At 30.3% G+C, this 15,339-nt stretch overlaps 8 protein-coding genes across 8 annotated transcripts; 5 read left to right on the top strand and 3 right to left on the bottom strand.

Moving 5' to 3' along the window:
• Positions 1–815: 815 nt before the first annotated feature.
• On the bottom strand, positions 816–1,124 carry BN7_5225 (uncharacterized protein; the record flags this gene model as incomplete). The annotated part of the gene is made up of 1 exon (XM_011274162.1): positions 816–1,124. The coding sequence occupies one exon, from the start codon at positions 1,122–1,124 to the stop codon at positions 816–818; it is 309 nt and encodes a 102-aa protein (XP_011272464.1).
• A 1,163-nt stretch (positions 1,125–2,287) lies between these two features.
• Positions 2,288–4,144, bottom strand: RKM3 (protein-lysine N-methyltransferase; the record flags this gene model as incomplete). Its single annotated transcript, XM_011274163.1, has 1 exon — positions 2,288–4,144. One exon carries the CDS (start codon positions 4,142–4,144, stop codon positions 2,288–2,290), a length of 1,857 nt encoding a protein of 618 aa, XP_011272465.1.
• A 435-nt stretch (positions 4,145–4,579) lies between these two features.
• On the top strand, positions 4,580–5,275 carry BN7_5227 (SDR family oxidoreductase; the record flags this gene model as incomplete). Its single annotated transcript, XM_011274164.1, has 1 exon — positions 4,580–5,275. The coding sequence occupies one exon, from the start codon at positions 4,580–4,582 to the stop codon at positions 5,273–5,275; it is 696 nt and encodes a 231-aa protein (XP_011272466.1).
• A 646-nt stretch (positions 5,276–5,921) lies between these two features.
• Positions 5,922–6,617, top strand: BN7_5228 (SDR family oxidoreductase; the record flags this gene model as incomplete). The annotated part of the gene is made up of 1 exon (XM_011274165.1): positions 5,922–6,617. The coding sequence occupies one exon, from the start codon at positions 5,922–5,924 to the stop codon at positions 6,615–6,617; it is 696 nt and encodes a 231-aa protein (XP_011272467.1).
• A 264-nt stretch (positions 6,618–6,881) lies between these two features.
• BN7_5229 (uncharacterized protein) lies at positions 6,882–10,823 on the top strand (the record flags this gene model as incomplete). The annotated part of the gene is made up of 1 exon (XM_011274166.1): positions 6,882–10,823. One exon carries the CDS (start codon positions 6,882–6,884, stop codon positions 10,821–10,823), a length of 3,942 nt encoding a protein of 1,313 aa, XP_011272468.1.
• A 453-nt stretch (positions 10,824–11,276) lies between these two features.
• BN7_5230 (SDR family oxidoreductase) lies at positions 11,277–11,972 on the top strand (the record flags this gene model as incomplete). Its single annotated transcript, XM_011274167.1, has 1 exon — positions 11,277–11,972. The coding sequence occupies one exon, from the start codon at positions 11,277–11,279 to the stop codon at positions 11,970–11,972; it is 696 nt and encodes a 231-aa protein (XP_011272469.1).
• Positions 11,973–13,047: 1,075 nt separating this feature from the next.
• On the top strand, positions 13,048–13,755 carry BN7_5231 (SDR family oxidoreductase; the record flags this gene model as incomplete). The annotated part of the gene is made up of 1 exon (XM_011274168.1): positions 13,048–13,755. One exon carries the CDS (start codon positions 13,048–13,050, stop codon positions 13,753–13,755), a length of 708 nt encoding a protein of 235 aa, XP_011272470.1.
• An 83-nt stretch (positions 13,756–13,838) lies between these two features.
• Positions 13,839–14,903, bottom strand: MET22 (3'(2'),5'-bisphosphate nucleotidase; the record flags this gene model as incomplete). The annotated part of the gene is made up of 1 exon (XM_011274169.1): positions 13,839–14,903. The coding sequence occupies one exon, from the start codon at positions 14,901–14,903 to the stop codon at positions 13,839–13,841; it is 1,065 nt and encodes a 354-aa protein (XP_011272471.1).
• Between the last annotated feature and the right edge of the window lie 436 nt (positions 14,904–15,339).

The raw sequence follows: 15,339 nt of genomic DNA on the forward strand, positions 1-15,339 counted from the left end.
AAATACTAGCATCAATTGATCAAAACCAACAATAATGACTCTTCTAATAACCAACCATCCATACTAAACCACTAACCAAGCATCAACCTCCATCTAGACAAGATAATTTCAATCAACATCATTGCAATTTGACACATGAATTATATTTACGAACTCGTTTTGGTTGCCACTGAACAAACCATTAACTTTTTTTGTCTCTTAATTTTTCGTCGTAGGCCGCGCGCCAAACTAAGCCAGTGCCCGCCAGTATCCGCCAACCGCCTAGTTCCTACAATTTCTAATCTTTTAGTGAGAAACAGCTGGAGCCATTCTCGTCTTTACACGGAACGGGCCCATGTTTTACCCAGCGTACCCCCTAGTGCGTCTGTCTACATTTTAACGAGGAGTTCATTTTAGTGGGACCAAGAGAAGTAACAAGTACGACGTAATACGCTTACCACTGGCTAGGCTCACTTAGCGAATGGAGATACCAGGTAATAATAGCAAATCATCAAACACATCTGTTGGTTCGTAAGTTGAAAGGTGTCTTGAAGGTATTATTTGATTAGGTAGTTACGCTGTGACGTTTTGGATGTTTAATGGACCAGATCTGGATATATCTGAATCTAAGAGAATAAAGAGCATAATAGAATTTAGCCCTTTCTGCTTCTACAAGCCTAAACTATGGCACCATGGCCAGAAGTTGATTGTACAAGTTACCTATCCAGTTACCACTGCCAATCTAGTATAAGCAGAGCAGCAGCACCAGCTTAATTAAAGGTATATCTTTAGTCCTGGTTAAAGTTCCTATTGCATATTCACTTGCATGCTATTGATTACCATGGATCATGAACTGGTTGTAAAATAGCTTTAACCGTTCCAAAGTTTAAACCTAAAGCACGAGAGCTAATAATATATACAACCAACTTCCAAGATAATATCGCATGGATTGCTAGTATGATCAAGGGTATATCCGTTCCAGGTGATAACAAGGGCTTGATCTGGAAGTTGATGAGATATAATGGATCTGGGAATTCAAGCGATACAGATATTAATTCATCAACCGTTGAGAACTTACAACTTGTACTTGTGCTTGAAGACTTGAAGTAGGCCAGTACGCCAATAGAATAAGAATCCATGATCATAGACTCCTAGTAATCAATTCTTTCTTCACTCATTAAACCGGTATAAAACAGACATCCATGATCCATGATCCCAGACTATTCAAATGAAAGCACCACTAACAGTGAACAGTGAACACTAGCAGACATCAGAAACGAGTATCGGTTACTCAAAGATAGTATCATGTACACCTTGAACCACACACATGTACTGAGCCATACGTATACTCACTTTATTCTTTACTGCTCTGTCAAAGGACTCCTTTTCAAGCCTGGTGACCAGGGAACAAATTAATGGTTAAGGACCTGCTAATGCATCTTTATTTTAAGCAACTCATCGCTTTAAAAGTTTACTCGCTTTACAAAAGTGGAACGTTTAGGCTTAGAAAGCCGGGAAGCCATAACCTCAGTCATAACTTACATGGCCTAGGCGCCCAGGATCTTGTGAATCTAATACAATTTCAACTTTCGACATGATATTGATTATAAATTCAAGTCTAGCATTCTTTCTTTTTGTTCTGTTCTAATATTGTACAAAGATGCAAAGAACAGACCCTTTGAACAATAAGCATCATGATTCTGAGACCGACAATCATCATCTTCGCTTAAAAGCAAGAGTTATTACTGTAAAGCATGGAACACTAATTCCATAGAAAACCTTTGAATACTTTAATCATCAGCCCATATTATCAGTACTTGATGGCTGTCTGAAATTGTTACTGGAGATTTTGGCTGTATACCTATCGAAAAAATTAAACTACCTTAAACTTCCTTGGATTGTAATGCAAGTTTCCAATAATTGCGGTATGAATATACGAAAATTTATACGTATAAAGTAATATAAAGTTCAAACATACACATAGAAATAATAATTAATTATAGTCGAAACCTAATTTGAGTGATTATACACAGTTTATGGGGTATAAAGTGAAATTTTGATTAACTTTCTTGATTTTTGATGTATATTTTAAGTTAAACAGTTGTAAAGATAAGTTCTTTTTGTTAATGGCAAAACGGTATAAGCTTATTTATTCAAAGTTTGAGGTTCTCTTATTAAGTTGTGGGGTATATATACGTACGTTGATTTCACATTCATACATCAAACTATATTTGAATAGTACTGCTCATGAATCCAGATATTTCTTATATTATTGACGTCTTACCTAAACTAAGATTAATACCTAGAACTAAACTTTTTTTGAAATATTTTGTAATGATTTTTTAATTATATTTTGTTCATGTATAATTAATTGAGCAATCAATTTTTCTCTATAATTTTTACTTTTTAATAATTTTTCATATTTAATTTCAGAATCATATTGATTTAATCTCCATGTTAATAATTCTTTTAAAATTTTGAAAGCTTTTGAGTTATTTGTTGTTAAGACTTGTAGCCCCTTTTCTTGATTTTTCAAAAATTTGTTAAGTTCTAATTTATTCAATGATAATAATTTACATAATGCATACGTTAATTGATTTGGTTCACCTGTGGAATCTATATTGACTTCTAATGTCCAATTTGGAATCTCTTCAACACCTTCTGGTAATTCACCTTCACCACCACAACATGCATCTTTACAACCATCATCTTTATGATCATCATTTCCATGGTCATCATCACAATCTTCATCATCACAACAATTATTCTTTTTCAAGTTGAAAAATTCTCTCATTAATTCATAACCTTTTGATTCCCACCATTCAAATTGTTTTGAATATAATTTTTTATTAGTTTTCTTTAACTTCAAACATTCAAGACCTAGATTAATTGATTCATCAGAATTATCAGGTATAACGAATCCATATTTTGATAATAATATTGAGTTATTAAAATCTCCATAAGTATTAAAAATCTCTTCACCTTTTGAAACTTTCTTCATTAATACAATATCACAACATTCATCTGGGAAAATTTTACCACCTGCATCATTTTCCATAATCATTTCTTTATTCTCTGAATCATGTTCTTGTTCTTTTTTTTGTTTTAATTCTTCTTGTTTTTCTAATTCAAGTGCTGCTTCAATCTTGGAAATCATTTGTTCATCTATTGGTCTATTTTCTTCAACGTCACTATCTTCTGGTTCGGAATCTGATTCTTCATCGTCATGATCATGATCACTATGTTCATGGTCACTATGCTCACTTAATTCTTCTGGATCTTGTTCTTGGATATTTCCTTCTCCTTCTTCTTCATTATCATTATCTTCTTCATCTTCACCTTCTTCATTATCATCCTCCTCACTCATCTCTTCATCATCCATATCTTCATCATCTTCTTCCCCTTCACTTTCAATACAATCACAAGGTCCAGCAGATCCACACATCTCACAAACATCAAAAACACTTTCAAATCTAACATGAGGTTTATTTGTATGATTAAATAAATCAGCACCAGGTACCATAGCAACTTGATGAAATGAATCAATTTCAAAATCTCTTGAAGCAATAGCATGAGAAATAGCTATAAAATTTTTATATTTTTCAAAAATTTCTTGATCTTCTTTATCTTGAATATCAAATTCCCATGGTATTGGAATTGATGAAGAAATTTCATTTTGATTTAGGGCAAAAGTACATGCAGTTTCATAAGCTGATTTATTTTCTTCATCATCTAAACTTCCCAAAATTTCTAATTCTGAACCTTTTAATAATGATTTTTGAGATTTGGTCCATAATGAAGGTGGTAAAATCAATTCATTATCTTGATCTTTATATATTATAGTTTTTAAATATTCAAACCATGGAGAATTTTCACCAAAATGGTTTTCATAAATAAATGCAATGATTAATGCTAAAGCACCATCTAAATTTTCCTCATATAATAAATTTGCAATTGAAGATTTTTTAGCAGAAAATATAGAGTCTTTTGGTAATCTTAATAATAATTCAGGTTTTAATGTTGGTTCAATATCTTTTTTGGCAAATACTCCAATTCCACCTAATTTAGATTCTTTGATTTCTAATAAGTCAGAGTTCCAAAACCCTTGATTTGTTTGTATCCAGTGTATGACTTTCTTTGCGTCTTCTAAAGATGTGTTTGACATGGTTGGAAGTACTTATGACAATTTTTGTTGAGTTTAAATAGTTACCTTCTAATGTTCAGTACAATTGTTTACTTTTAAAATTTTTTTGAGCTCCGAGATCAAAATTTCTGCGATGAGCTAAAAACAAAATTGACATATAAACGTTTAGGAGACCAATGATCGTTATTTGCTTCCATTGTGGACTGCACTGGATTCTACTGGCTACCAAATACTCATACCTCATAATCGATTTCCATCAACAACATCCAAGAGTAATCATAAATGATGAATCAACTTAAAAGCCGATAATACCCTTTGCTGCTTAGCTAAGCACACACTAATAATAGGCGCAATTTTAAAACCTTTGGAGAAATAGAACAACAACAACGAGACACAATTGAATATTCATGGAATAACTTGAACCATTAACATAATTTCAATTGGGAATAGTACACAATGGTTTCCAAAATTGCAGTTATTGGTGCTAATGGGAAAGTTGCCACTCAATTAGTTCAAAAATTGGCAAATCTTAAAACAGAATTTGAAACTATAGCCTTCATCAGAGATTCTTCACAAGGTTCAAAATTTGATCAATTAGGTATTAAATATTCAACAAAGATTGATATAATTGAATCAAATTTAGAAAAAATTGCCAATACTCTTAAAGGTTTTGATGCTGTTGTCTTTAGTGCAGGAGCTGGTGGGAAAGGACTTGATAAAACATTTGCAGTGGATTTAGATGGTGCCGTTAAAGTTAGTGAAGCTGTTAAATTAGCTAAAGTTAAAAGATTTTTATTAGTTAGCGCTTTAAAATCTCAAGATCGTGAGTTTTGGTGGAATACACCTTTAAGATCTTATTTTATTGCTAAGAAATATGCGGATGAAATTATTTCAAGAGATGAGGATTTGAATTGGACAATTTTACAACCTGGTCATTTAAAAGATGAAAATGATACTGGTAAAATTGAAGATCCTTTAAGAGTTAATTCTATTGCTAATAAAATTAGTAAAGAAAATCATGATATTTCTATACCAAGATCTGATGTTGCACAAGCTATTATTGAATCTTTAAGAAATGAATCAACTATAAAGAAATTTATTCCTTTAATTAGAGGTGAGATTGATATTAAGGAAGCTATTGGAAAAATATAGTTCAAATATAAGCTATTGATATATTTATGCTGTGGGATACTTTGATTTCTGATTTTGTAGTGAAATTATACATCCGATGTCAAAGTGAGGTTTATATTTCCCACAATTTGACAATATATGTAATTAAAACTAATCATAATAATCTTTTGAATCATATACATATCAATTGAAATCAATAAAATTCAAATCTTCTTCAAGTTCCAATTCTATTAGAATCATTAAAAAAGTGATTAATTGCTGTCAAATTCTCGATATCCCCTGAATCCTGATCATTATTAATCCAGAAGCCCAAGAGTCACAAGACACAAGACATAATTATGGTCATCACTTTTGACAAAACTCTCAATTATCACATCATATATTGAGAATAGTTTTAAATAAAACCTCATAAATCACCATAAATCACGTTTTTATACTTAAATTTCATTAAAGATATTTCTCAGGCATGTGCTAAATTCCGTTTTTATAACCAAAATTTGACACAATTTTGATTTGTAATTATTCGGGTATAAATGTGCACCATATCAAACTAAAAGAAGTTGCTTAATTTTTTAGTATATAAAAAGTACTTATCCCTTAAGATTGATCTTATTACCCTAGAATACTTCACTATCCAAAGTTATTGTATTGTTAATCTCATATAATAATGGTTTCAAAAATCGCAGTCATTGGTGCTAATGGTAAAGTTGCCACTCAATTAATCAAAAAACTAGCAAATCTCAAAACAGAATTTGAACCAATTGCATTTATTAGAAATTCCTCTCAAGGTTCAAAATTTGATGACTTAGGTGTTAAATATTCTACAGATATTGACTTGGTTAACTCAAATTTATCTAAAATAACTGAATCTTTAAAAGGTTTTGATGCTGTTATATTTAGTGCCGGTGCTGGTGGAAAGGGACTTGATAATACATTTGCAGTGGATCTTGATGGTGCAGTTCGTGTAAGTGAAGCTGTTAAATTAGCTAAAGTCAAAAGATTCATCCTAGTTAGTGCTATAAAGTCTCAAGATCGTGATTTTTGGTGGGATAATTCTCTTAGATCTTATTATATTGCCAAAAAATATGCAGATGAAATCATATCAAGAGATGATGATTTAAATTGGACAATTTTCCAACCAGGATATTTAACAGATGATGAAGGTAAAGGGAAAGTTGAAGATCCAACAAAAGTCAATGGGATTGCTGATAAAATTGATGAAAAAAATGTTAAGATCTCTATTCCAAGACAAGATGTTGCCCAAGCTATTATTGAATCATTAAGAGATGAATCAACAATTAAGAAATTTATTCCTTTAGTTGAAGGTCAATTTGATATTAAAGATGCTTTCAAGAAATTATAATTATGAACTGTGTCGTTAAGCTATGTGATTATGCTTTATTTTGTTGAGTATTGTAGTCTTTATATAATCGCATCACCAAACTTATATAATCGGGTTAAGAATTGTGGCATAGATAGGTGAAGGAAGCGGGTTTAAATGGACTTATACCTTTTATAAGTTGATAATGAAGCTGATGAAAATCACAATCCGCATATAAAAACGATGGGATCTGTAACTATTTGCTAATCATCGCTGCTAAAAAGCTGATCTTTCAAGAAACCAACAATGTTGTTTGAGGATAAAGACATTGAGCTGGAGACCAACGATGAGCCAAAGGGGTCAAAAAGATTGATGACACCATTCTTGTCCAAAAGAATTCCCCTAATACAATCTGATGAAGAGAGAACAACTTTCCCACATAAAAGGGTCAACTTTTTATCAAGATTGTTCTTCTTCTGGCTTATTCCATTGTTGAATCGAGGATACAAGAGAACATTGGTGTTCAATGATTTATGGAAATTAGATGAAGAAAGCTCTATTTCAGTGGTTTATGAAAAATTTAAAGAGAAACTAAATCATCTTACTGATGCATCCACGTCACCAACTCAAAAGCTAGGTAATTGGAAAGTTTTAAAAGCAATAGTCACTGTCTTTAAATGGGAATTTTCAAAAGCTTTACTTTTAAGAGCTTCTGCAAATGTGTTCCAAGTTATTGCTCCTTTGTTAATCAAGTATCTTATCCAAAATGTTGAATTAAGAATAATTGATTCTTCAAGCCCAGTTGGACCAGGTGTTGGATTTGCTTTGGGTATAGCTGCAAATTTGTTCTTCAATACGATTTGCTTAGTTCACGCGACTAATAATACTAAAACTATTGGTGCTCATACAAACTCTATATTAACAAGAGCTATATTGGAAAAATCAATATCTGCAAGCTCTAAAACAAGATTTGATTTCCCGAATGGGAAGATTGTTTCTTTAATGAGTGGAGATATAGCAAAAATTAACATGGGTATAACATATTCCGCACATTTATTGACTCTACCAATTCCTATAATCGTTGGTATTGCATTATTGGTTTCAAACATTGGTGCTGCCTCTTTAGCTGGTATATCATTATTTATAATTGGTGTTCCGCTATTAACTTTCCCTGCTAAATGGATGATCAGCGTTAGAACTAGTGCTTCAAAATATACAGATGAAAGAATCTCATTATTGAGAGAAGTCTTAGATGCTATGAAAATGATTAAATTCTATTCTTGGGAGGATTCATATGAAGAAAGAATTATTCAAGTTAGAAATAAAGAAATGTCATATGTCTTCAAGTTTCAATATGCTATCAATAGTATCTTATCTATGGCTGTCAGCTTACCTACTTTTAGTTCAATGCTAGCTTTCTTAACATTATATGCAATTACACCAAAACATAATCCAGGTAACATTTTTTCATCTTTAGCTTTGTTCAATGTTCTTTCTGGATTTGTTACAGATCTACCAATGCTTATATCATTCACATCTGCTGCATTTGTTAGTTTGAAAAGAATTTCTGAATATCTTGAAGCTCCAGACTCAACATCACAAATTGAAAATTTAGTACCATCAGACCCAAAAATCGCTTTGAAAGTTGAAAATGGTTCTTTTGAGTGGGAAAACTTCCGCAACACAAATGATGAAGACCACTTATTCAATGGATTGAGAAATATTACATTTGACGTTAATAAAGGTGAATTTGTAGTAATAATGGGGTCAATTGGGTCTGGTAAATCATCATTATTATCTGCAGTTTCTGGATTAATGAAACAAACTTCAGGTGAAATTTCATTAGATGGATCATTATTATTTTGTGGTACACCATGGTTACAAAACACCACTGTTAAAGAGAATATCTTGTTTGGAAATAGTTTTGATGCTAATAGGTATCATAACACATTAAGAAATTGTGCTTTAGAAGCGGACTTGAAATTATTACCAGCTGGTGATATGACTGAAATTGGAGAAAGAGGTGTAACTTTATCTGGTGGTCAAAAAGCTCGTATCAATCTTGCTCGTGCAGTTTATGCAAATAAGGATATATACCTTCTTGATGATGTTTTGAGTGCCGTTGATGCTAATGTTGGTAAACATATCGTTGAAAAATGTCTCTTGGAGCAAATGTCGAACAAAACAAGAATATTGGCTACTCATCAATTATCATTAGTCTCTAAGGCTGATAAAATTATTTTTTTGAATGGAGATGGTTCAATAGACGTTGGAACTCAAGAAGAATTACATGAAACTAATCCCAGATATAGATCAATGATGAGTTATGCTCTTACAAAAAATAATAAAAAAGAAAAATCTAAATCTGGAAAAGATATAAGTGAACAAATTGAGACAAATGAGCTCAATAGTGATGGTAAATTAGTGGAAGATGAACAAAAAGCCATTGATAGTATACCTTTTAGGATATATGTACAATATTATCAAGCTTCTCGTGGTGTTTTCGGTATATTTGCTTTACCTTTCTTATTTTTGTCGATAACACTTTCAATTTTCGTTAGTTTGTTTTCAAGTGTTTGGTTATCATTTTGGGTTGACGATAAATTCAATAAGAGTAACGGATTTTACATTGGGATGTATGTTGGTATCATTATACTAGGGTTCATTATTCTATGTGTGGAATTAAGCGGAATGGGATATTTTATTACTGAAGCTTCCAAAACTTTGAACTTGAGTGCAGTGACGAAGATTCTTCATACACCGATGAGTTTTATTGATAAAACACCGATGGGTAGAATATTGAATAGGTTTACCAAAGATACAAACTCTTTGGATAATGAGATTGGTGAACAATTAAAAATTTTCTTACATTTAACTGCTACTATTTTTGGAATCTTAATAATGTGTGTTATATACCTTCCTTGGTTTGCATTAGCTTTACCACTTTTAGGTACTATTTTTATACTCACAATAAACTTTTATCAAGCAACTTCTAGAGAAGTTAAAAGATTAGAAGCATTAAGAAGGTCATTTGTCTATAACAATTTCAATGAAGTTTTAAGTGGGATGGAAACTATAAAATGTTATAATTCTGAAGAAAGATTTGTTAACAAGAATGACAGGTATTTAGACCAATTGAATGAAGCTTATTTGGTCACTGTGACAAATCAGAGATGGATCACAATGGTTGTTGATACAATGGCCACAGCTGTTGCTCTAATTGTTATGTTGCTTTCATTGTTCAGAGTCTTCAATATTAGTGCTGGATCAACAGGGCTAATTACAACATCAGTTTTGAACCTCTGTGAAAGTTTGACATCAGTTTTACTATCATATTCAGAAACTGAGAATGAAATGAATTCTGTCGAAAGATTATGTTATTACGCTAATGATTTAGACCAGGAAGCAGATTATCACAGAAAGGACAATATACCTCATCAATCATGGCCGCAGAAAGGTGCCATAGAATTTCAGAACATTTCTTTCAGGTATAGACCCGAGTTACCTTTAGTTTTAAAGAATTTAAGTGTTGATTTGAAAGGTGGTGAAAAATTGGGTATTTGTGGTAGAACAGGTGCAGGAAAGAGTTCATTAATGTCTACACTATATAGATTGAATGAACTTTCCAGTGGGAAGATTTTGATTGATGGTGTTGATATCAGCCAATTAGGATTACATGAATTAAGATCAAAGTTAACTATTATTCCACAAGATCCAGTGTTATTTCAAGGTACCATTAGAAGAAACTTAGATCCATTCAATGAAAGATCAGATTTTGAACTATGGGATGTTTTAAGAAGATGTAATTTGATTAAGATTGACCAATTGAATGTCTTGACAAATCAATCATCTAATAACAATCAAAGTTCGGCCAATAAATTTCATTTGGAAGCTCTTGTTGAAGATGGTGGTTCTAATTTTTCATTAGGTGAACGTCAATTAATTGCATTGGCAAGAGCGTTGGTTCGTTCAACTAAGATTTTGATTATGGATGAAGCAACTTCAAGTGTTGACTATGAAACAGATGCTCTGATTCAAAATACAATCTCTAATGAATTTAAAAACTGTACGGTTCTATGTATTGCCCATAGATTGAAAACTATTGTGAAATATGATAAAATTTTAGTTTTAGAGAAAGGTGAACTGGAAGAGTATGATTCACCATTGAAGCTATTCAATAATAATGGAATTTTCAGAGACATGTGTAATAGTTCAGGTATTTCAATTGAAGATATAATGGAATATTGAAATTAACAAGAGATGAATCAACAATTAAGAAGTTTATTCCTTTAGTAGAAGGTCAATTTGATATTAAAGATGCTTTCAAGAAATTATAATCATGAGCTGTGTAATGAAATTTGATATTTTCATGTGATTTATATGCCGTATATTGATATTGTAGTTCATTGAGTAGCCCATATATGATCACTGTGATGCAGAAATTGTGGGAAATGTTGATTATTTACAGGCATTTGAAAAGAGTTACACAAACAATTGATTTACACTTTATAAATTTCAATTATGTCTTTTAAGTCTTTTGAATATTGCGGGTTTAAAGGTTTTAAGAAGGTTTTAAAACGGATTATCAAATACTTTTCACATGAAGTTTGTATTAATGAAAATATATAAATAAGTGGCAATTCGCTTCTCCAAAAAGACAAGTTATATTATCACAATACTATACAACTAAATTTATCCAAAATGGTTTCTAAAATTGCAATTATTGGTGCAAATGGTAAAATCGCCACTGAAGTAATTCAAAAATTATTAAATCATAAAGATAAATATGAAACAACTGCATTCATTAGATCAAAAGAACAAATTTCAAAATTTGAAAAAATAGGTATCAAGTATTCCACTGATATTGACCTTGTTGAATCAAGTCTTGAATCAATAACCAGAGCTTTAAATGGATTTGATATTATTATTTATAGTGCTGGATCTGGTGGGAATGGTTTAGATAACACATTTGCCGTAGATTTAGATGGTGCAGTTAGGATAAGTGAAGCTGCAACTATAATCAAAGCTAAAAGATTTATTTTAGTTAGTGCAATTCATTCACAAGATCGTTCATGGTGGTGGAATTCACCTTTAAGATCTTATTATATTGCAAAGAAATATGCAGATGATGTTATCTCTTCCAATGATGAGCTTAATTGGACAATTTTACAACCTGGTTATTTGAAAGATGATGAAGCAAAGGGGAAGATTTTGGATCCAAATACAGTTAACTCACTTTCTAATGATATTAATGATCCAAATGTTAATATTACTATATCAAGAAAAGATGTGGCACAAGTTATTTTAGAATCTTTAACAGATAAATCAACTATTAAGAAATTCATTCCTTTACTTGAAGGTGATTTAGAGATTAAAGAAGCATTGAGGAAATTGTAGAATATATAAGTATAGTTTATATATTAGAGGAAATGTTAATAAAATATTTGTTCTTACTTAAATATATTGATAACTTACATGTACTTTTCGGTTCTCGGAATTAGATATGTAGCTCCGACATTCCGGGATTAATATATTAAATATTATAATAATATTTCTATTCGATATTAAGCATTATTTTACATGAAATATTATTTCATGAACAATAAATGAAATATTATTTCATGAACAATATTATAGTAAATTTTATCAAACATATTTGTTGAATAGAGTTTTTTGTGGTTTTAGAATTTCATTTTTTAGTTTTCATAAAAAAATTATACTTCAATAATTTTATATTTACTTTGAAATTGAATAATTCCAAAATCATTAAATGTTTTTTCTTTGAAAAATCAACTAAAAATTACTTAATAATAATCTTTACAATTTAAAGCATATATTGAACAAATAAAATCACTGTATTACTTATTTAAATCTTGTAATAATAGTATAAAAATGTAAAGCCATACTGTCATTTCAAGTCGGGTATATAACCGTATATAGCAATTATAAGCTGATCGTACTGAATATTGTCGTACACCGCATAAATGTTCCTTAATTGGATGATCTAAGTTATAACTTATAAGACATTTATATTATTAATTCTATTATTAATTAGTATTTATTAATTTGTCATCAATGGAAAGTAATTAGTAGTTTTCCAAAATCATTGATCTCTTGATTTGATAGTTAGGTGTTACGTGCTATAGATACTAGCTATAGATACTATACTTTGAATGGGAACTGATCAAATCCCAGTGAAAAATTCGTTTTATTGTGTAATTATACTTTTTTTTTTCATGTAATTTGACACAATTTTGAGTAATTATAGCCTATTTTAAATTCCTACATATCCAATGCCAATTATGGGCCATGATATGCACACTATTTATCCCAAGAGCAACTTCAAATGTTTAGTAGCAAGTCACCCCATAATTTAAAGGTATAAATATCAAGGAGAATCTTACTCTAAAAACCTTTTCAATGTAATTGTATAATAAGTAAGAAATAATAAATTATAGATCAAATACAAAAAATGTCATTAAACGTTGCAGTTGTTGGTGCTACTGGTAAAACAGGTAAAGCTATTGTGGAAAAATTATCAAAAGCTGGTCATACAGTAACAGCAATTGTTCGTAATCCAACAAAAGGTAGAGATTTAGAAAAATTTGGTAATGTTAAATTTGAAACTATACCATTAGAATCAACAGTTTCAAAATTTGCATTATATTTTTCCAAAAATAAATTTGATTCAGTTATATTTGCAGCTGGTACAAATGCTTTTGAAAATTTACATGAAATTTTACAAATTGAATTAGATGGTGCTTTAAAAATTATTGAAGCTGTTGAAGAAGTTAAAATTCCAAAATTTATTCTTATAAGTGCTATAAATTCTGATGATCGTGATTTTTGGTATCCAATCGAATCTATAAGACCTTATTATATGGCTAAAAGAATTGTTGATAAATTTTTAGAAAGAGGTTCATTAAATTATACAATTTTACAACCAGGTCCATTAGTTGAAGAACCTGGTTTGAATAAAATCAAGATTCCAAAAGAAGCAATTGCAGAATCTTATGAAAATTTCAATTTTGAAGAAAATTATTATGATATCAAAATTCCAATTGATGATGTTGCAAATGCTGCTGTTCAAGTATTAAATAATGAAAAGGCTAATAGAAAGATTTTACCTTTAGTTAATGGTGATACTTCAATTGAAGAAGTTATTGAAAAATATTTATAATTTGTATAAATAAAATAATGAAATGAAATATTAATGGCTGAAAAGACTAATATTTTGTAATATTATAATTATATACATTCAACTTATAAACCTAATGATTTTATAGCTTCAATAACTTTTGAATGATATTGTTTTGAACCTGCAATAACACCTGAACTTTGTAATGTACGACCTTTACCAAAATTTAAAGTTTCACCTTTAATATCAGTAACAATACCACCACTTTCAGTAATTAAAATATTACCAGCTGCATGATCCCAAATTTTTTCACGATATGTTGAACTAATTGGTAATCTAAGATATAATTCTGCAAGACCTTTTGATAATGAACAATATTTAACTTGAGAATCTAAATTTAATGTTTGATCAATTGGAATTCCTAAATAATCTTTAATTTTAAATTGTTCATCATGTGAACTATGTGATTTTTCAACACCTTCACAAACTTTAATTTCTGATGTAGATTTTAAATTATTCTTCATTTGAATCTGATCACCTAATTCATTAATGATAATTTTAGAATCATATAATTTAGAATACCATGAACCACCACCTAAAATACCTGTAAATAATCCACCTTTATATTGGAATTCTGATTTATCAAATGAATTTGGTAAGTTTGGACAACCAATAACACCAACTTTAACTATACCATCTTCAATTAATGCTAAACATACAGCATATTGATCACCTCTAAGGAAACCTTTAGTACCATCAATTGGATCTAAAGCCCAAAATCTACCTTTATCACCACCTTGGGAATTACCTTCATCTATAACTTGGGAAACTTGTTCAATTGCTTGGAAAGAATCACCTAATGAAACATTTTCAGGAATTTTATAATGCTCATTAAATTCTAATTCATTTTTTTGTAAATTATCCAAGATTGCCTTACTTAATTCTGGATTTTCTTTTAAATCATTTGAATCTTCTTCACCAACAACTTCATCATTAGGGAAATTTGCTTTTATAGCATTGATTATAATAGCTTGTGCACTAAAATCACCAATTGTAACTGGAGATTTATCATCTTTTGTTATAGTATTTTGAGCTTTATTTGCTAAGATTTGATTTGAGATTGATCTGGTTGATAGTGATGCTTTTTGCACGGCTAATCTCGCAATGTAGGCTTCTCTTTCGTATGGCATGATGAGAAATCAATTGAACTTTTTTACAAGTATTCAATATTGTTTGATGTTGATAATTTTGGTGATGATTCACTGATATTGAAGATGAGTATTTAAAAACCTGATTATGTCATCAAAGCGATTTCTATTTACCCGCCCTTCGCGATTTTTCAGTTCTGCGTATAAACAATGACATTTTGTGTTTGGAAACTATGAGATTTTGTAAGAATTTGTGATTTATACAACCAAAAACAAGTCTAATTAGCTGGTTTTAGCTAGATTTAGGGTCGTTATTTGTGAAATAGTTACCTGGTTTAGTGGGATAGGTTTTTTTCGCTGTTATTTATTGGTTAAATTAGGATATTTTAACTGTGGATTATTCTCATTAAAAAAATAGTGATTCTATACAAATTTTGATTTGAAAAGTGCTCATAGTTATATTAAACTCATTTTTCTG

This window comes from Wickerhamomyces ciferrii, contig 00206 (assembly GCF_000313485.1).
Source record: "Wickerhamomyces ciferrii WGS project CAIF00000000 data, strain NRRL Y-1031 F-60-10, contig 00206, whole genome shotgun sequence".
Lineage (NCBI taxonomy): Eukaryota > Fungi > Ascomycota > Saccharomycetes > Phaffomycetales > Wickerhamomycetaceae > Hansenula > Hansenula ciferrii.